The 22242-nt window shown below is 32.2% G+C and overlaps 1 protein-coding gene across 35 annotated transcripts in view; it reads left to right on the top strand.

Annotated features, from left to right (window-relative positions):
• LOC144960773 (talin-1-like) overlaps positions 1-22242 on the top strand; it is a 146447-nt gene that overhangs the window by 73601 nt on the left and 50604 nt on the right. For 12 of the 35 annotated variants that reach the window (XM_078894103.1, XM_078894101.1, XM_078894097.1 and 9 more), the window contains 6 exons: positions 612-754; positions 2466-2660; positions 3091-3184; positions 3743-3832; positions 4751-4873; positions 5866-6009. In XM_078894103.1, the coding sequence (XP_078750229.1) occupies positions 612-754; positions 2466-2660; positions 3091-3184; positions 3743-3832; positions 4751-4873; positions 5866-6009 (789 nt within the window). Of the gene's footprint in view, positions 1-611; positions 755-2465; positions 2661-3090; positions 3185-3742; positions 3833-4750; positions 4874-5865; positions 6010-10428; positions 10450-11466; positions 11491-22242 lie in introns of all 35 variants that reach the window. The other 23 variants (XM_078894100.1, XM_078894099.1, XM_078894084.1 and 20 more) reach the window with 3 other exon arrangements.

Here is a 22242-nt window from a genome sequence, read left to right as displayed (position 1 = left end):
CTTGTATGGAGAAGAAATTTTAACAAATAAACTGGGAATAGGGTGAGTTCCTATAGAGGTAGTTTCCCATGAATGAAATAGCCAATCATGAAGATTGTATGAATTTTCTTTTCTTTTTTTTCTTATTTAATTATTTTATTTTCAGATCTAGGATTTACCTTTTCAAAATGTCTATATAATTAAATATATATATATATATAATTTTAAAAGATTAAAAATACCTCAAAATTCATGCAGACCTGCTTACTTGACAATCTAAAAATTCATAGTTTTTAGAAGATTAAAATTATGGTCGTTATGGTTAAATTTACAGATCCACAATTTACCCTGGCAATGATTAAATCACACATTGAAATCCTTGAAATTTTGTAGTCTGAAATGAACTTCCATTTTCAATAAGTTTTAACAACTTAGAGATGTCGTCCATGTTTGTCTGAAATTGGAGCCAAAATGTCCTAATTCTACGAATTTTTCATTAGCAATAGGCAGGTCTGTATATTTGTTTTTCTTCCAACAATCAACAATTTATTCAGTTGAATACAAGACAAATTAATGTTTGGTTTGTAGTAACATCCCATGATTCCATTCCCTCCCCCCCCCCCCTTTTCCAGTTCCCTCCCACCAACAAGTCCTACCAGGAGGTCCAGTCGGATATGAACAGCACGGCCGTCAATCTGAACCAGGCAGCCAGTGACATTGTCACGGCCTCCAGAGGGACAACCCAGGACCTGGCCAAGTCCTCCACCAGATACAGGTCAGCCATCTCTTACTCCAGGGTTTCCAAAGCTTTAGTTTAACGGGAGCTGGAAGCCATAAATGATGCAGAGGCTCCTACCTACCTGTCTGCTTTTCACAGAATCATTCCACGTAATTGGTTCTAATTCTGCCATTCTGCAATCCAAGGCAAAAATTCTGCTTTGAGGAAAATTTAAACAAAAAAAAAAAATATATTGTCTAGTAAAATAAATGTTTTAAAAAAAAGTGTGAGCAATGGCTTATTTCGTCGTCATCTTCTATTATCAATCAACACACATTCTGTGTGTCTGGTAAATTCTTTCATTGTGTGTGCAGTTGATTTCAGATATTATATTTTAGGGGGTGGAGGGGGGGGTGGGGGGGGGGGGGGAGAAGTGGGAGGGTCAATGACTGAAGTGTTATTATTATGTTGGCTCCAATATGTGAGGTCAATGACCTAGGTAGTATTATATGTTGGCTCCAATCGGCGGTATTATTGAGTACAGTCTGCTACTCTCCCTATTATCTATTCAGATTCCAATTTGGACTATAGGGTGTAGGAGCCTCTGAATACCGTTTCACCACTTGAAACCTGTCCTGCTATTCAAAATGCATTACATATCCTGGACTGTCCCGATTAACCATCTCCTTACTCATCAAATTCAGTATTTTCCCAAAATGGCAGGCTTGGCTTACACAGCAGAAAAATTGATTTTTTAAACTCAAACAAGCTCTTTACAAAACAACTTTATGTTGTTATTAATTAATTAAATAAAGATCATTCTTCAAAGTTTGTGATGTACAAAATAAATCTGAATAAGAAAAAGTGTATTTTCTGTCGTAACAAATGTGACGATTTTGATGCAGGTGGTAAGGAGGGGGTTAAATGGGGACTGGCCTGTAATGGCAGTCTGAGGAAAAAAATATTTAGAAAAATATAAATGAAACCCCCTTGCATGTCCCAGGCTTTCTGCTATTTTGACTATCAAATTGAAACGAGGAATACTGTCTGTCTTGGGTCATGACGGTTTTGTGTCGTAAGCTGTCCTGTTTCAGCTGTTTGAAAAGTTGGCCACTATGCGTTATAGAATATATCAAAATTCATGAGAATCAAATTATTCAACCAGTTTTTGCACAATTTTATTTTTGACAATATTGTAATTTTTCTACTAGTTTCGCATTCTGTACAGAATTCCTATGAAAACTCCTGCAAGTGTTGCTGTTTGAAGCGACAAGAAATAAATCACAAAAGGCAGATGGAATGGGAGATCCAATTTAATTAACAAAGATAATGTGGATGGTTTGGGCTTTCCGCTTTGTCATCAAAACACGTCTGTATTGTTGCATTCATTGTGTTTTTTTTTGACAAAGGGAAAACCTGAAACATCCACATTATCTGTCTTCTTTGATTAAATTGAAGCTTCCATAGCATTTGATTTTTGTTGTTCTATAAAACTAACAATATATTAATGACTTTATGTTTAGTTATTACAATGTTGTAATATGATAATATTATGTTGATGTAGTATGTATAATGTTTCATTTGTATAATAATGTCACTATATTATTGTTTCGCGCATTGAGCATCACCCAGTGATGAAAATGCGCGTTATAAATGTCATGTATTATTATTATTATTATTAATATCCAATTAGTTGTCAAAGCTTGTCACGTGTCGTGTGTGTCAGCAAAATAATCATTTGACAAAAACGGTTTAATTGAATCCACAGCCACAACTACGATGACTTTGTCCATACCGGCCTCACACTGGCCGGCCTTACCAATGAGATCGAGACACAGAACCAGATAGTGGGCGGCCTCAAGAGTGTCTCCATGGTGTCCAGCAAGCTTCTGGTGTCGGCCAAGTCTGTGTCTGCTGATCCGAACGCTCCCAATGCCAGGAATTTACTGGCTCAGGCTGCTCGGTAAAATAACCCAAAAGAAATAGAGCCAAAATTATTTTCTTGTGTCAAAAAGTTTGAAACTAAATGTTGATGAATTCCTTTTCTTTAGTTTTCACAGACCTGTCTACTTGAAAATCTAAAAATTTGTACTTTTTAGGGTAGAATAGTAGTTGCTATCGTTAACTTTATAAATCAACAATTTACCATCACGAGGGTTAAATAAACACTTCAAAATCCTTTAGATGATGTCGTCTGGCATCAACTTTTATTTTCATTTTAACATGGCCATTATAAAAGGAAGGAAAGAAGCTGACAAAATTTCAGCAATAAAGAATAATTTATGTTCTACAGTTTTGCTTGCAAAAAGACGTTTATAACTCCTTGTGGTACCAATCTATTGATGTGTGTTTACTTATTGACAATTTGACGACGTATTTCATTGCATTTCCAGTGCGGTGACAGAAAGCATCAATCACCTGTTCAACATCTGTGCCCAGTCTGCTCCTGGCCAGAAGGAATGTGACAACGCCCTCCGGCAGATTCAGGTAACCTTTTTGTCAAAAGTTTTGATTGTGTTTTACTTATTTTTTAATTTTTCTGACCAGCGACAAGCTGAGTATATGGGTCTTTGTCCAATGATGTGAAAAATGGTATGTCCTACAGTAATCTAGTCAGTGACCTTGACCTTAAAGCAAGCTATCTATGGTGGGATTTGGTTTTCTGAACATTCGTCACAAAAATGCTCCACCATTAAATTATTTAGAAAGACCATGGAAAGATTTTATTTCCATAAATTTTTCTGTGCTGAAAAGAAAAACTCCCAAAATACAAAACCTGACAAAACGTTGACCACACCCGTGACCAAAACCAGTTCCTTTGCTTATGAGGCGAGTTTTAAATCATGTCAAAAGTAAACTAAAAATAATAAATCCAATTCATTTCAGTTTTGACTCATAGTAATAGTTTGGAAAAGAAATTAAGATAACAAATTAATTTCATTAAAAAGTAATAATTTAAATTTGAGAGAAAGAGAGAGATTGAGGGGTGTTGTGATCTTTCATTATTTAAAAAAACAACTATAGTTTATTTTTTTCCATTGTCAGATGATGCAGAGCATGTTAGAGAATGCCAACGAACCTGTGAGTGACTTGACCTACTTTGACACCCTGCAATCCGTGATGGAGAAATCCAAGGTAAGAGATAGGGAAGGGGGAGGATAGAATTGGAATCAATAATGGCTGGTAAATAGTCATGTACAAAAGGTAAGGGATAGGGAAGGGTGAGGATAGAATGGGAATCAATAATGGCTGGTAAATAGTTATGTACAAAAATAGATATAACAGCTTCCAAAACATGAAATAGAACAAACTACTTAAACACAGAACATTTCGGGCTGAAAACCCTTCCTCAGCCAAAAATAAATAAACAGTAAAAATGTGAATGTCCAGACAAATGAGCTGCTAATATATCACTTTACAATCCAGACATTGTAAACATGAATACATGACTTGTGTCCAGACAAATGAGTGGCTAATATATCACTTTACAATCCAGACATTGTAAACATGAATACATGACTTGTGTCCAGACAAATGAGCTGCTAATATATCACTTTACAATCCAGACAATATAAACATGAATACATGACTTGTGTCCAGACAAATGAGCTCCTAATATATCACTTTACAATCCAGACATTGTAAACTTGAATACATGACTTGTGTCCAGACAGATGAGTGGCTAATATATCACTTTACAATCCAGACAATGTAAACATGAATACATGACTTGTGTCCAGACAAATGAGCTGCTAATATATCACTTTACAATCCAGACATTGTAAACTTGAATACATGACTTGTGTCCAGACAGATGAGTGGCTAATATATCACTTTACAATCCAGACAATGTAAACACGAATACATCACTTGTGTCCAGATCACCGCCTTGTCTGGATTTTAAGTGATTTATAATGTTTTTACTATTTTTGTTCGTTCAGGTTTTGTGTTAAGAATGAACAAAAATAAAGAAGAAAAAATAAAGGAAAGTGTTTTTTAAAAAATGTACTGTATCAATGGCCTAACAACCGTGCATGATGCATTCCCCCCCAGGACCTTGGTGATGCCATGACAGGGATCTCCAACCAAGCCAAGCAAGCCAACATGGATGAATTCTGTGGCTGTGTTGGAAACCTGACCCAGTCTGTTTGTGGTCTCACTGAGGCTTGTATTCAGGTAGGGATTTCATGGCATTTCACTTTTAACATTTTCTATTGGGTTTTTTGAGGCTTGTATTCAGGTAGGGATTTCATGGCATTTCACTTTTAACATTTTCTATTGGGTTTTTTGAGGCTTGTATTCAGGTAGAGATTTCGTGGGATTTCATTTTTTTTTAAAAACAAAACAGAAAAACATGAGTTTTTATATAGCGCAATATCCACTTTACAGGAGTCCCTGACTAACAGCAACACATAACATGTATAACGAGACATGACGCCTGTTAGACCATCTTACATTTTTATCCTGACATAAACAACGCTGTTTACGGCCAGGTACTCATTTTATACCTGAGTATGGTGAGAGAATGTGAGTAAAGAGCCTTTTCCAAGGACTCAACTATGCGCTGAGTGAGGCTCGGACCCAGGACCTTCCGATCCGAAAATGAGTGCCATACCACAAGACTACATAGCCACACACAGTTTTAACATATTCTATTTGGTATATTTTTCCTTTGTGGTAGTTTGGTTGGATGGACTGTTTTCTGTATCAGAAATTCACAAATACTCAGAAATAACAGACTTGAAAATATGTCCGAAAAAAACGCTGAAATGGTTGGTAGTAGTAGTGTCGTATGGTCTTCACACCTCCAAGTGTGACTCATTCAGCCATTTGATAAAATGCAACGGGTTTCCACGTTGTCGTCGTGCAGAGGCTAAGTACTTCGTAAGAAGGAAACCAAGAGTAACCCAAAACCGGTATCCGGACTTTGACATGTATGTCTCACTCCCTGATACACACCTCCACTCTCATGAAATGGTTGGTAAAACTTCTTTGTGAAGTTATAGAAAATAGAAATAAAACAAGAAGAAAAAATTAAGTTTTGGACAAAAATCCTTCATCTCCAAAAGGAAGCAATAAAGTAAATGAAATAAACATTCAAACAAAAATGGAGCAAGGAATTCTACCTTGTTGTCTAAATAATATATATATATATATTTTCCCTCCAGGCTGCATACTTGGTGGGCATATCAGACCCCGCATCGGAGCCAGGCAGGCCGGGAGTCGTGGACCACTCTCAGTTCTCTAGAGCCAACCAGGCCATTCAACTGGCATGTCAGAATCTGACCAACCCGGCGTCCTCACAACAACAGGTATGTGTTGACTTTGGTCATCTTGCAATCATGCTCATGTATCTTCTGTCTTTTCTGTGCCCATCTGCCAATCATGCTCATGTATCTTCTGTCTTTTCTGTGACCATCTGCCAATCATGCTCGTGTATCTTGTGTCTTTTCTGTGACCATCTTGTAATCATGCTCATGTATCTTCTGTCTTATCTGTGACCATCTGTCAATCATGCTCATGTATCTTCTGTCTTATCTGTGACCATCTGCCAATCATGCTCATGTATCTTCTGTCTTATCTATGAACATCTGTCAATCATGCTCATGTATCTTCTGTCTTTTCTGTGCCCATCTGCCAATCATGCTCATGTATCTTCTGTCTTTTCTGTGACCATCTGCCAATCATGCTCGTGTATCTTGTGTCTTTTCTGTGACCATCTTGTAATCATGCTCATGTATCTTCTGTCTTATCTGTGACCATCTTGCAATCATGCTCATGTATCTTCTGTCTTTTCTGTGACCATCTTGCAATCATGCTCATATATCTTCTTTTCTGTGACCATCTGCCAATCATGCTCATGTATCTTCTGTCTTATCTGTGACCATCTGCCAATCATGCTCATGTATCTTCTGTCTTATCTGTGACCATCTGCCAATCATGCTCATGTATCTTCTGTCTTATCTGTGAACATCTTGCAATCATGCTCATGTATCTTCTGTCTTATCTGTGACCATCTGCCAATCATGCTCATGTATCTTCTGTCTTTTCTGTGACCATCTTGCAATCATGCTCATATATCTTCTGTCTTTTCTGTGACCATCTGCCAATCATGCTCATGTATCTTCTGTCTTTTCTGTGACCATCTTGCAATCATGCTCATATATCTTCTGTCTTTTCTGTGACCATCTTGCAATCATGCTCATATATCTTCTGTCTTTTCTGTGACCATCTTGCAATCATGCTCATATATCTTCTGTCTTTTCTGTGACCATCTGCCAATCATGCTCATGTATCTTGTGTCTTATCTGTGACCATCTGCCAATCATGCTCATGTATCTTCTGTCTTATCTGTGACCATCTGCCAATCATGCTCATGTATCTTCTGTCTTTCCTGTGACCATCTTGCAATCATGCTCATGTATCTTCTGTCTTTTCTGTGACCATCTGCCAATCATGCTCATGTATCTTCTGTCTTTTCTGTGACCATCTTGCAATCATGCTCATATATCTTCTGTCTTTTCTGTGACCATCTGCCAATCATGCTCATGTATCTTCTGTCTTTTCTGTGACCATCTTGCAATCATGCTCATATATCTTCTGTCTTTTCTGTGACCATCTTGCAATCATGCTCATATATCTTCTGTCTTTTCTGTGACCATCTTGCAATCATGCTCATATATCTTGTGTCTTTTCTGTGACCATCTTGTAATCATGCTCATGTATCTTGTGTCTTATCTGTGACCATCTGCCAATCATGCTCATGTATCTTCTGTCTTATCTGTGACCATCTTGCAATCATGCTCATGTATCTTCTGTCTTATCTGTGACCATCTGCCAATCATGCTCATGTATCTTCTGTCTTATCTGTGACCATCTGCCAATCATGCTCATGTATCTTCTGTCTTATCTGTGACCATCTGCCAATCATGCTCATGTATCTTCTGTCTTATCTGTGACCATCTGCCAATCATGCTCATGTATCTTCTGTCTTATCTGTGACCATCTTGTAATCATGCTCATGTATCTTGTGTTTGTCATAACATTGTAACTCACAGACCAGTCACTTATCCGTGACCAATGTAATCTGATGAGATTGATTCTACGCACTGATTTCATTGTTTTTTTTGTGACTGTCCAAATTTCATCATCTGGGTAACTATTCTAGACTCGACTGAACAAGGGAGGGTTGGGGGGGGGGGGGGGGGGGGGGGGGGGGGGGGGATTGCATAAGTCGGTATACAGTGCAAAACAGGGGAAAACATCCACTTAAAAGATGCTTAATATAAGAAAACAAATGTTTCTGGCTCCAAACCGTTTTTCAGCCAATAAATATAACAATAAAACAGTAATAGACATCAGTTTGAATTGAGACAGAAAAGTGTTTTGCCCATTCAGTTGGTGGATAGGAAGTGGAAATATATGATTCACTGTATTTGTTGTACAAAGGAATGTTAAATAAACAAAACACCCGTAATTTGATAAAGAGAAATAACGAATTGTTCATTAATTTTTATTATACGATGTGTCACACTCTCTTCAATATGTTATACCTACTGTTTGCACTCTCCTCCCCCCACCCCACATCTTTCCCCTCGGTATATAGATTTTTCTTCATCTGAAAAATAAAACTAAGAAATCTAAAAATTGGGGCGCATGTTCAAGATAAAAATCAGAAAATGTATGAATGGGACAACACAGTGAGGAATTAGGGACTTTTGGGACAACACAGTGAGGAATTAGGGACTTTTGGGACAACACAGTGAGGAATTAGGGACTTTTGGGACAACACAGTGAGGAATTAGGGCTTTTGCGACAACACAGTGAGGAATTAAGGACTTTTGCTACAACACAGTGAGGAATTAGGGACGTTTGGGACAACACAATGAGGAATTAGGGACTTTTGGGACAACATAGTGAGGAATTAGGGACGTTTGGGACAACACAATGAGGAATTAGGGACTTTTGGGACAACACAGTGAGGAATTAGGGACTTTTGCGACAACACAGTGAGGAATTAGTGACTTTTGCGACAACATAGTGAGGAATTAGTGACTTTTGCGACAACATAGTGAGGAATTAGGGACTTTTGCGACAACACAGTGAGGAATTAGGGACTTTTGGGACAACACAGTGAGGAATTAGGGACTTTTGGGACAACGCAGTGAGGAATTAGGGACTTTTGGGACAACACAGTGAGGAATTAGGGACTTTTGGGACAACACAGTGAGGAATTAGGGACTTTTGGGACAACGCAGTGAGGAATAAGGGACTTTTGGGACAACACAGTGAGGAATTAGGGACTTTTAACTCACTCAATCCTAGAGATTTTGCTACTTTTCAAAATTGGAAAAAATATATTAAAAATGAGCATGTAACATAGATAGTTTTTATTCAACTATCATTAACATGTAAAAACTAAAAACATAAACTCTGATAATACACCTATAATTTGTCTCATAAAAATGTGATAAATAGGCATGGGGTAAAAGTAACCTGGGTAAACTACGGATATGGTCGGTGTTAGGGTTGAGTGAGTTGAGTCTATACATGAAAACTTGTGACCCACCCATCTCAAAGCAGTTTGATGTTGGGATCAATTAGGGCCAGCAATAAAGTTCTGAAAAGATCTGTGTCTTGATCTGACACCAGGGCCCGGGGCCACCTTCCTGATTTGGCACTCACTGGCTGCTGGATGGGAAACTCGGCTGTCGATTCATCAGTGCTGATGGTTTTACTTGTACGGCTATGTGGTCTAGTGGTATGACTCTCGCTTTCCGATCGGAAGATCCTGATTCGAGCCTCGCTCTGAGCATTGTTGAGCCTTTGGAAAAGGCTCTTTACTCACATTCTCTCACCCTACTCAGGTGTAAAATAAGCACCTGGTCGTTAACAGCGTTGTCCTATCGGAAAAAAATGTAATTTCAACTAATAGGCATCATGTCTCGTTCTTCATGTTACATGTCATGGATCCTTTGTAAAACGCTTTGAGCACATTTAGTGGATTTTGCACTATATAAAAAGCTCAGTTAAAAAAAAAAAAATTTTTGTTACTCTGAACCACAAAAGTCCACGATTATATTTGAAATATTTTATCTATCTACCTATTTGACTATTTATCTATCTATCTATATATCTACCTATCTACCTACTTACTTACCCACCAATCGACCTATCTACCTACATACCTATCTATCTTATCTATCTATCTATCTATCTATCTATCTATCTATCTTATCTATTTATCTATCTATCTATCTATCTATCTATCTATCTATCTATCTATCTTATCTATTTATCTATCTATCTATCTATCTATCTATCTATCTTATCTATTTATCTATCTAACTATTTATCTATCTATCTATCTATCTATCTATCTATCTATCTATCTATCTATCTATCTATCTATATCTATCTATCTATCTTTATCTATTATCTATCTATCTATCTATCTATCTATCTATCTATCTATCTATCTATCTATCTATCTATCTATCTATCTATCTATCTATCTATCTATCTATCTATCTATCTATCTATCTATCTATCTATCTATCTATCTATCTATTACTATCTATCTATCTATCTATCTTATCTATTTATCTATCTATCTATCTATCTATCTATCTGTCTATCTGTCTATCTATCTGTCTATCTATCTATCTATCTATCTACCTACCTACCTACCTACCTCCTTTTGTCTTTTTTATTTCATCAAACATAAATAGGACAGGAATTGCCAATCACAGGTATGGAATGTAATATTGGTACACACTGACTGACTTGTACATCATATTGGACCTCAGATCTGCCAGGTCTTATTATTATTATTATTATTATTATTATTATTATTATTATTATTATTATTATTATTATTATTATTATTATTATTATTATTATTATTATTATTATTATTATTATTATTATTATTATTATTCACGAAAGGTGAAACTCGTATAAAAATAAGACAAAAACAAACAAACATTTTTTCCGCTTTCAAACATTTCGAGTTTCGGTCTAAATTTTTTCCCCTCGAGTTTCCATCAGTCTTTTTTTCTGTATAAACTTTTTCTGAGAGTCATCCTGACCTACCACAGAAAATGGGTCATGTGACGTCATGTCTTCTACAATTTTCTGTTTTTTTGTAACCATGGTTGGCAGATCTGAGGTGTTTTTTGTTTTTTTTCAATGCAGTTTTTTCTGAATAGCCATAATCATTATTCATAGAGAATCAATTTAGCATGAGATCTATTGCCTTGTTAAGGCAGCTCCTATTAATTATACTCTCTTATTATACATCTATTCTGCTGGAAATGACATTTTTTTTCATTTTGATGGGTGAATCTATATATTCTATCTTTTCTAACTTAGATTAGTTATATATTTATTGTTATTCAGAGCTGATGGTTTTATGTGGATTTGCAGAAATTCATGACTTTTAGACTCAAATGATTAATTTCCTCGTTTTCTTTGACCTCCTCCCCGATGTCATGCTGGTCCAATCATGGCTTTGAAATTTTAATTTATTCATTTTTAATTCAGTAAATATTCGTGTAAACAATTGGTAAGGGCATGGGACTTTGTGAGTGTCAGTGAGAGTAATGGGGGGGGGGGGGGGGGGGGGGGGGGGGGGGGGGGGAGACTTTGTGAGGTGTCAGTGAGAGTTTAGGGTCAAAAACTAAAATCTTGACGTCATCGGGGCCGTCATTTTGCTTGTAATTTTGAACATAAGAGTTAATCGTTGTTCTTTCCGTCTGTTTTCCAAGGGAGACCATCCATACATGAACCTGGTAAGCCATATTAATTTCTTGAAAATTGAGTCAAGATAAAGAATGTCTTAATCATGAATCATATTGTCTTCACCGTTTTGTTTTCAAGTTTGGATGAATAGTACAATAAATAGAACATTTAAATGAACAATTAATAAAACAATAAATAGAACAATTAAATGAACAATTAATAATACAATAAATAGAACAATTAATAATACAATAAATAGAACAATTAAATGAACAACTAATAAAACAATTAAATGGAACAATTAATAAAACAATAAATAGAACAATAAATAGAACAATAAAATGAACAATAAATAGAACAATAAAATGAACAATTGATAAAACAATTAAATGGAACAATTAATAAAACAATAAATAGAACAATAAAATGAACAATTGATAAAACAATAAATAGAACAATAAAATGAACAATAAATAGAACAATTAAATGAACAATTAATAAAACAATAAATAGAACAATAAATAGAACAATAAAATGAAACAATTAATAAAACAATAAATAGAACAATTAAAATGAACAATAAATAGAACAATTAAAATGAACAATTAATAAAACAATAAATAGAACAATAAATAGAACAATAAAATGAACAATTAATAAAACAATAAATAGAACAATAAATAGAACAATAAATATGAACAATTAATAAACAATAAATGAACAATAAATAGAACAATAAAAAACAATAAAAACAAAATAGAACAATAAAATGAACAATAAAATGAACAATTAATAATACAATAAATAGAACAATTAATAACATAATGAACAATGAATAAACAATAAATGAACAATTAATAAACAATAAATAGAACAATAAATAGAACAATAAAATGAACAATTAATAAAACAATAAATAGAACAATAAATAGAACAATAAAATGAACAATTAATAAAACAATAAATAGAAAATAAATTACATAGAACAATAAAATGAACAATTAAATAAAACAATAAATAGAACAATTCAATATAGAAACAATAAATAGAACAATAAAATGAACAATTAATAAAACAATAAATAGAACAATAAAATGAACAATTAATAAACAACAATAGAACAATAAATGAACAATAAAATGAACAAATACAATATAGAACAATAAATAGAACAATAAAATGAAACAATTAATATAAAAGCAATAAATAGAACAATAAAAGACATAAATGAACAATATAAAATAATGAACAATTAAATAAAACAATATAAATAGAACAATTAAAAAACAATAATAAAATGAACAATTAATAAAACAATAAATAGAACAATAAATGAACAATAAATAGAACAATAAATAAATAATGAACAATTAATAAAACAATAAATAGAACAATAAAATGAACAATTATAAAAAAAATAAAATAAGAACAATTAAAATGAAACAATAAATAGAACAATAATGAACAATTAAGTAACAATAAAATGAACAATAAATGACAAATAAACAATAAATAGAACAATAAACTGAAACTATAAAACAATAAATAGAACAATTAAATGAACAATTAATAAAACAATAAATAGAACAATAAACATGAACAATTAATAAAACAATAAATAGAACAATAAACGGAACAATAATAAAACAATAAATAGAACAATAAATGAACAATTAATAAAACAATAAATAGAACAATAAAATGAACAATAATAAAACAATAAATAGAACAATAAAAAACGAAACAACTAATAAAAACAATAAATGAACAATAAAAAATGAACAATTAATATAAAACAATAAATAGAACAATAAACTGAACAACTAATAAAACAATAAATAGAACAATAAACTGAACAACTAATAAAACAATAAATAGAACAATAAACTGAACAACTAATAAAACAATAAATAGAACAATAAACTGAACAACTAATAAAACAATAAATAGAACAATAAACTGAACAACTAATAAAACAATAAATAGAACAATAAACTGAACAACTAATAAAACAATAAATAGAACAATAAACTGAACAACTAATAAAACAATAAATAGAACAAATAAACTGAAAACTAATATAAAACAATAAATAGAAACAATAAACTGAACAACTAATTAAAACAATAAATAGAACAATAAACTGAACAACTAATAAAACAATAAATAGAACAATAAACTGAACAACTAATAAAACAATAAATAGAACAATAAACTGAACAACTAATAAAACAATAAATAGAACATAAACTGAACAACTAATAAAACAATAAATAGAACATAAACTGAACAACTAATAAAACAATAAATAGAACAATAAACTGAACAACTAATAAAACAATAAATAGAACAATAAACTGAACAACTAATAAAACAATAAATAGAACAATAAACTGAACAACTAATAAAACAATAAATAGAACAATAAACTGAACAACTAATAAAACAATAAATAGAACAATAAACTGAACAACTAATAAAACAATAAATAGAACAATAAACTGAACAACTAATAAAACAATAAATAGAACAATAAACTGAACAATATAAAACAATAAATAGAACAATAAACTGAACAACTAATAAACAATAAATAGAACAATAAACTGAACAACTAATAAAACAATAAATAGAACAATAAACTAGAACAACTAATAAAACAATAAATAGAACAATAAACTGAACAACTAATAAAACAATAAATAGAACAATAAATAGAAAACAACTAATAAAACAATAAATAGAACAATAAACTGAACAACTAATAAAACAATAAATAGAACAATAATATAACTAGATAAAAACAATAAATAGAACAATAAACTGACAACTAATAAAACAATAAATAAAGACATAATAACAACTAATAAAACAATAAATAGAACAATAAACGGAACAACTAATAAAACAATAAATAGAACAATAAACTGAACAACTAATAAAACAATAAATAGAACAATAATAAACAATAATAAACAATAATAAACAATAACAACAACTATAAAACAATAATAGAACAATAAACGGAACAATAATAAAACAATAAATAGAACAATAAACGAACAAACATAATAAAACAATAAATAGAACAATAAACGGAACAACTAATTAAAACAATAAATAGAACAAATAAACGGAACAACTAATAAAACAATAAATAGAACAATAAACGGAACAACATAAAATAAAACAATAAATAGAACAATAAACGGAACAACAAAAAACATAAATGAACATAACGAACAACTAATAAACAAAAAATAGAACAATAAACGGAACAACTAATAAAACAATAAATAGAACAATAAACGGAACAACTAATAAAACAATAAATAGAACAATAAACGGAACAACTAATAAAACAATAAATAGAACAATAAACGAACAACTAATAAAACAATAAATAGAACAATAAACGGAACAACTATATAAAACAATAAATAGAACAATAAACGGAACAACTAATAAAACAATAAATAGAACAATAAACGGAACAACTAATAAAACAATAAATAGAACAATAAACGGAACAACTAATAAAACAATAAATAGAACAATAAGAACAACTAAAAAACAATAAATAGAACAAAAGACAACTAATAAAACAATAAATAGAACAATAAACTGAACAACTAATAAAACAATAAATACAACAATAAACTGAACAACTAATAAAACAATAAATAGAACAATAAATAGAACAACTAATAAAACAATAAATACAACAATAAAACTGAACAACTAATAAAACAATAAATACAACAATAAACTGAACAACTAATAAAACAATAAATAGAACAATAAATAGAACAACTAATAAAACAATAAATAGAACAATAAACGGAACAACTAATAAAACAATAAATAGAACAATAAATAGAACAACTAATAAAACAATAAATAGAACAATAAATAGAACAACTAATAAAACAATAAATACAACAATAAACTGAACAACTAATAAAACAATAAATACAACAATAAACGGAACAACTAATAAAAAAATAAAATGAACAACTAATAGTTATAATTGGGGGGGGGATTAATGCTTAGGGTCACATAATTAATGTCATCCATCAAAAAGTTGAAAGGTCATTTCCCACTCTATATTACTATTCAGTACATATGTGACCCACTGTTTCTAACTGGTTTCATGTCGGGATGAACTCGGGAGCTGGAATTTGAATTTGTAGCCACAAAGTAAAGACAGGTCCTTCATATCCATTAGGCCAACGGGGCCAGAGTTTATCCCTGTTTCTATAGTTTGAAATGGACACTAGCAATTGCTTACTACCCTTGGGATAGGACGCTAGTCTATCGCGAAGTACTTTCCATCAGATCTAACAGACCCAGCTACCTAATCACTGCTGGGGTGGGTCAGAAAAATTGTCGACAGCACCCGGGATGGATCTCAGTCCCTTTGCTTGTGAAGCGAGTGCTCTACTGACTGGTCCATGGGGACCTTCCCAATTCCTTACAGTGTAGAATAAATTCAATGTCTTACACTGCCAGTTTGTATTTCGGACCATTTTCCTTCTAAATTTCCTTTTCAAGCCCTGAGTCATCCCGATGTGACACTATACAGAGAAAGTGGGTCACATATTATATTAAAGGAACTTTTCTATCTTTGTACAATGTGACATCATTTTGATCATAATATTTTTGTTTTTACAAAAAATTAGATTAACAATATTTATAAAGAAAACAAAAAAAGAGAAAATGAATATTGCTTGTGGGGAATTCGTACAAGTTTATATTGCTTGTGGGGAATTCGTACAAGTTTATATTGCTTGTCGGGAATTCATACAAGTTTCTATTGTTTGTGGGGAATTCGTACAAGTTTCTATTGCTTGTTGGGAATTCAGACAAGTTTCTATTGCTTGTGGGGAATTCGTACAAGTTTCTATTGCTTGTGGGGAATTCGTACAAGTTTCTATTGCTTGTTGGGAATTCAGACAAGTTTCTATTGCTTGTGGGGAATTCAGACAAGTTTCTATTGCTTGTGGGGAATTCAGACAAGTTTCTATTGCTTGTGGGAAATTCAGACAAGTTTCTATTGCTTGTGGAATTCAGACAAGTTTCTATTGCTTGTGGGGAATTCAGACAAGTTTCTATTGCTTGTGGGGAATTCAGACAAGTTTCTATTGCTTGTGGGGAATTCAGACAAGTTTCTATTGCTTGTGGGGAATTCAGACAAGTTTCTATTGCTTGTGGGGAATTCAGACAAGTTTCTATTGCTTGTGGGGAATTCGTACAAGTTTATATTGCTTGTGGGGAATTCGTACAAGTTTATATTGCTTGTCGGGAATTCATACAAGTTTCTATTGTTTGTGGGGAATTCGTACAAGTTTCATTCATTTTCTGTAGAGTAGACAATAATCACCAAATCTTTTGCTTCCCGACTGGATACTACCATAAATGTACTCTTACTCTTACTCTTTACTTTTGTTATGTTGATCATGATTAATGTAGAGATTATATGATCTTAGCGGACAAACTCTTTATATGTCATCATCATCATCATCATCATCGCCATCATCATCAACATCATCATCATCACCATCAACATTGTGTCGTTGACGTCACCCCAAACACGAGCATTCCCAGCTTGCCATAAGAATTAATGATATATTTCCTATTGATTTACGAGCACATATTATTTATTATTTGATTATATTACCGTTATTAGTTTCAATATTATATCATATTGAATTTTCTTCCCAAACCATACGCTCACCCATTCCTCTTTTATTTTCAACTGAGAAAGCTTATACGTCTACAACATTGGCATCAATAGCCATGCTTATTTATCCCCACCCTGAATTATTCTGAATCCATGGATGCCATCCTTGACAACTATTCCATCGAAATGGTTGCCAATACAAAGATAGTTGTAACTCACACCTATTGTTTGGCTAGCCGATGCTTTCCTTGCATTTGTCTACAGTGCCGTGAAACCCCTTAAACCGGTAGGAGTATTTAACCAGCGCAGATCCCGTTCCATGAGTAAAAGTGAGCACCATTCACAGTGTTAAGTTAGGGTGTCCTTTTGACAAATTGCTTGCTACCTTGACAGGATATGACATGAACCAATTGTCAAAAGCTGCTTTGTACATTTATGTCTTCAAACCGTTAAACCGTTGTGTCTGTGGCTTTCCCCTCATTTGTCCTAATGTCTACATTCATTCCCAACTCACCTTTTTGGTTCAGTCCTTCCCATCTTAAATTTTGATACTTCAATTTGAGACACCCCCTCCCCCCCCCCCCCCCCCCCCCCCAAAAAAAAAAAAAAACACACAAAAAACCCCCCAAAAAACTTTTTTTAAACATAAGAAAAAAGGACTTTCCTGTCAGTTTGTTCTTTGATTGTTTTGTTTTTATCAAAATATTACGATTAACAGCTCGAATTGAACATAAATTTTTTCAAAAAGAAACTATTTCAACCAGATTTGAATCGTTGTTTCCTTGTGCGTGTGTTTTATAATTTATGGATAGTTATTTTAACTTTCAGTTTGCAGTGATTGCCAAAGATGGCGTTTTGCAAATCAAACCGTTAGATTAATATTCTTGTAGATGACGAAAAAAAAAAAGAATAGAGATGGAGGGAAAGAAGAAAAATGCAAGCAAGAAATGCCAAATTTTATAATGGACAGACAATAAAGTATGTGAATGTGACTCATTTAAAGTTGTCAATACAAAACAAACAACGTTTTGGCCTCTAAGCACCTCTCTAGCTTTTATAAATCATATAATGTCTCATACTCCCTTCCACATTATTTTGTTATTGTGGTCATATTCATTCTTCATTGTGAAATTATCAACCATATAAAACTATTGTCCTGTCTCTATCCCTCCCTCCCTCCCTCCCTCCCTCCCTCTTCATTCTTTGCTGCCTTCTATAAAGTATTACGGGTCTTGGAACACACGCTCCATGGTAAGACGTGCTCCTCTCCTGTCTTACCTCCCCTTTTCTTTCCAAAGTCATAGTATTGGTGTTAGTTCATCATAGATGTGTTCGTTTGGTTGTTTTTTCTCGTCTTTATAACATTGATTCAGTCAATTTCAAAACAAAGGAAAGATCTATATCTAAAAAGATGAAGTTTATGGAAACAAAGTTGAAGGGTAATTTTTTTTAGAAAGAAAGAGAAAGTACATAAAACAAAACAAAAGTAGGGAAGATAATTTTACTGGAGAAGAAAAAACAACAAACTTGAAAAAAAATCCCCAAAAAACTGATAGTGATAAAAAATGAACATGATATACGTCAATTGAATACAGCAAACCAGGGTTAGATTGGAAAATAAAATAAAAATATTTGAGAAACAAAACAATATAAAAACAAACAAACAAACAAAAGGGAAAAATATAATTGAGGATTTGAATTGCGACCAATTTTTGGACACTTATGAAATGGTCAAATTAAAGGGAAAAGAAAAGATACCAGAAAATTGCTATAACCATCGCTCAAAATGTATTTTTTTTAAATTCATTGGAATCTTGGAGAATAAAAAGTCAGTTTTTGGCTACTCAATTTCATTCCAATTTTAATTTATATTGTGTGTCTTCTGATTTAACAATGAATAATTTGCGGTAACAACACGATCCTCTCATCTCTCAATGGTCTTGACGTGTTTTGTGTTTTGTGGACAAAGGGGAAACCTGAAGCGTCCACATTTCTCTTTGTCTTTGTAAATGGCCGGCAAAACATAAAAGGTCTTCCCATGGCCTTGACCTTGGACTATGCATTCCTATTAAGGTTTCCATTGTTTTATATGTAAATTTGACGGTTTCAGAAAATATAATTTGAGGAAAATGAAGAAGTTGAAGAAATGGTTTCTCAAAGTTTGACTCAATATTTGTTATTCTGATCGGGTATTTAAAAAAAAACTGTTGACAAACGGTGGCAAAGATACGACTATCTGTCAAAGATACGACTATCTGTCAAAGATACGACTATCTGTCAAAGATACGACTATCTGTCACTAGTCATATGTGCTACGGAGATCTGCTAGAATTTGTGGCGTCAAAAGTCATAAACAGAAATAAATACAAGATCTTCCAAAAAGAACAATACCAAACACGGAATGTTTTGGACTCAAATCCCTTCTTCATTTTTGTTCATGACTCTTTATTTTGTGTGAGTTTTCCACCTAAGAACAATTTGAGTTTTCTGGTTTCTTTTCTGCCATCCCTGGACCAGCGTGTCCTAACAGCTCCATGCCCTGGACTGGTACAAAGTTTAGACTCAAATAAAAGCAACGTTTTTTAAAAATAGAAATTTGGTTTGACAGCATCATTTCGTACTTGTTTGAATTTGATGTTAGTTGAAATTTTGTTAGATTTTATCTATGGTTTTGTACTCTATTCACATATAATTTTATAGGGTGTGAAGACTGTTCATTGTCATTGGTTTATTCTCTTTTTATTTATTCGTTTCTTTTTCTTTCTTTTTTTTCTTGATTACATTTTTTATTTTTCAAGAGTGTTTTTTTAAAACAAGAATCATTTGATTAATTGTTTAAATATATATTTTTTTAAAATCAGATATGTCGGGGTTTTATTTTTAAAGTGTGGTTTGATTGATTCTTTTTCCAGTTGAATCATTTGGGCATGGATCGTTGATGTCTGATTGCTCCTATCAGATTTCACCCATGGATTTACCAATCAATTTTCATTGCTGTTATTCTTTATTTTCTTTCTTTATGTTTAAAAAATAATGGATACCATATAACTTTTACCAAAAAGATACCAAAAAGCAAAAAAAACAAAAAAAAAACAACAAAAAAACAAAACAAAACAAAACAGAACAAATAAACGTTAAAAAAAATAAATGAAAGTAAAATACTCCCATTCAAAGTTGGTGACATTCTTTGGGTTGTGTTTTTCTTTTACAATTTTACTGTTGTTATTATTATTATTATTATTATTATTATTATTATTATTATTATTATTATTATTATTATTATTATTATTATTATTATTATTATTATTATTATTATTATTATCATCATCGTCATCGTCATTTAATATTATTATTATCATTATCATAATTTTAACATTTTGTTTGACACAATGTCTGTCTCATTGAATATGTCCCATTAGTTTTGTGTATGACGACATTTTTTCCCTCTTCATCTCTCCTATATTTCCGTACAGAGTAAAAATCGGGCTGTCAAAGTAACGTCATCTATTCATATCATCGCCGTCTTGTGTCGTGTTTATCCTTGGTTTCCTTCATGTTTTCATTTCTATTATTATCTTTTGTTTGAAAAGATTTATTTCATTTCATAGAATGATACAGGGTTAGAATTTTTTTTTTTAATATTTTTTTTTTAACCTGATGAAGATTTGAAATAGCTCGAAAGTTTGTTTTTCTTCTTCCAATTCATTGATAGAATTGAAATAGCTCCAAAGTTTGTCTTTCTTCTTCCAATTCATTGAAAGAATTGAAATAGCTCCAAAGTTTGTCTTTCTTCTTCCAATTCATTGAAAGAATTGAAATAGCTCCAAAGTTTGTCTTTCTTCTTCCAATTCATTGAAAGAATTGAAATAGCTCCAAAGTTTGTCTTTCTTCTTCCAATTCATTGAAAGAATTGAAATAGCTCCAAAGTTTGTCTTTCTTCTTCCAATTCATTGAAAGAATTGAAATAGCTCCAAAGTTTGTCTTTCTTCTTCCAATTCATTGAAAGAATTGAAAAGCTCCAAAGTTTGTCTTTCTTCTTCCAATTCATTGAAAGAATTGAAAAGCTCCAAAGTTTGTCTTTCTTCTTCCAATTCATTGAAAGAATTGAAATAGCTCCAAAGTTTGTCTTTCTTCTTCCAATTCATTGAAAGAATTGAAATAGCTCCAAAGTTTGTCTTTCTTCTTCCAATTCATTGAAAGAATTGAAAAGCTCCAAAGTTTGTCTTTCTTCTTCCAATTCATTGAAAGAATTGAAATAGCTCAAAAGTTTGTCTTTCTTCTTCCAATTCATTGAAAGAATTGAAATAGCTCAAAAGTTTGTCTTTCTTCTTCCAATTCATTGAAAGAATTGAAATAGCTCCAAAGTTTGTCTTTCTTCTTCCAATTCATTGAAAGAATTGAAATAGCTCCAAAGTTTGTCTTTCTTCTTCCAATTCATTGAAAGAATTGAAATAGCTCCAAAGTTTGTCTTTCTTCTTCCAATTCATTGAAAGAATTAAAATAGCTCCAAAGTTTGTCTTTCTTCTTTCAATTCATTGAAAGAATTGAAATAGCTCCAAAGTTTGTCTTTCTTCTTCCAATTCATTGAAAGAATTGAAAAGCTCCAAAGTTTGTCTTTCTTCTTCCAATTCATTGAAAGAATTGAAAAGCTCCAAAGTTTGTCTTTCTTCTTCCAATTCATTGAAAGAATTGAAATAGCTCCAAAGTTTGTCTTTCTTCTTCCAATTCATTGAAAGAATTGAAATAGCTCCAAAGTTTGTCTTTCTTCTTCCAATTCATTGAAAGAATTGAAATAGCTCCCAAGTTTGTCTTTCTTCTTCCAATTCATTGAAAGAATTGAAATAGCTCCAAAGTTTTTCTTTCTTCTTCCAATTCATTGAAAGAATTGAAATAGCTTCAAAGTTTGTCTTTCTTCTTCCAATTCATTGAAAGATTTGAAATAGCTCGAAAGTTTGTTTTTCTTCTTCCAATTCATTGATTGCTGGAGCCAATAAATTTTTTTTTTTTAAATTAATTTAAAAATTCGCTCTATTCATTCCATAGTGTTTATTCCAGTGCAGTGCCGCAAATTAAGTATCACTGATGATAATAAAAATAACACAAACACATTGTGACTAAG

The sequence above is a fragment of the Berghia stephanieae genome, chromosome 15 (genome assembly GCF_034508935.2).
Source record: "Berghia stephanieae isolate SIO BIC M18660-M18661 chromosome 15, UCSD_Bste_1.3, whole genome shotgun sequence".
NCBI lineage: Eukaryota > Metazoa > Mollusca > Gastropoda > Nudibranchia > Aeolidiidae > Berghia > Berghia stephanieae.
Note: the sequence above shows the minus strand (reverse complement) of the source record. Positions and strands in the feature narration are given on the sequence as shown.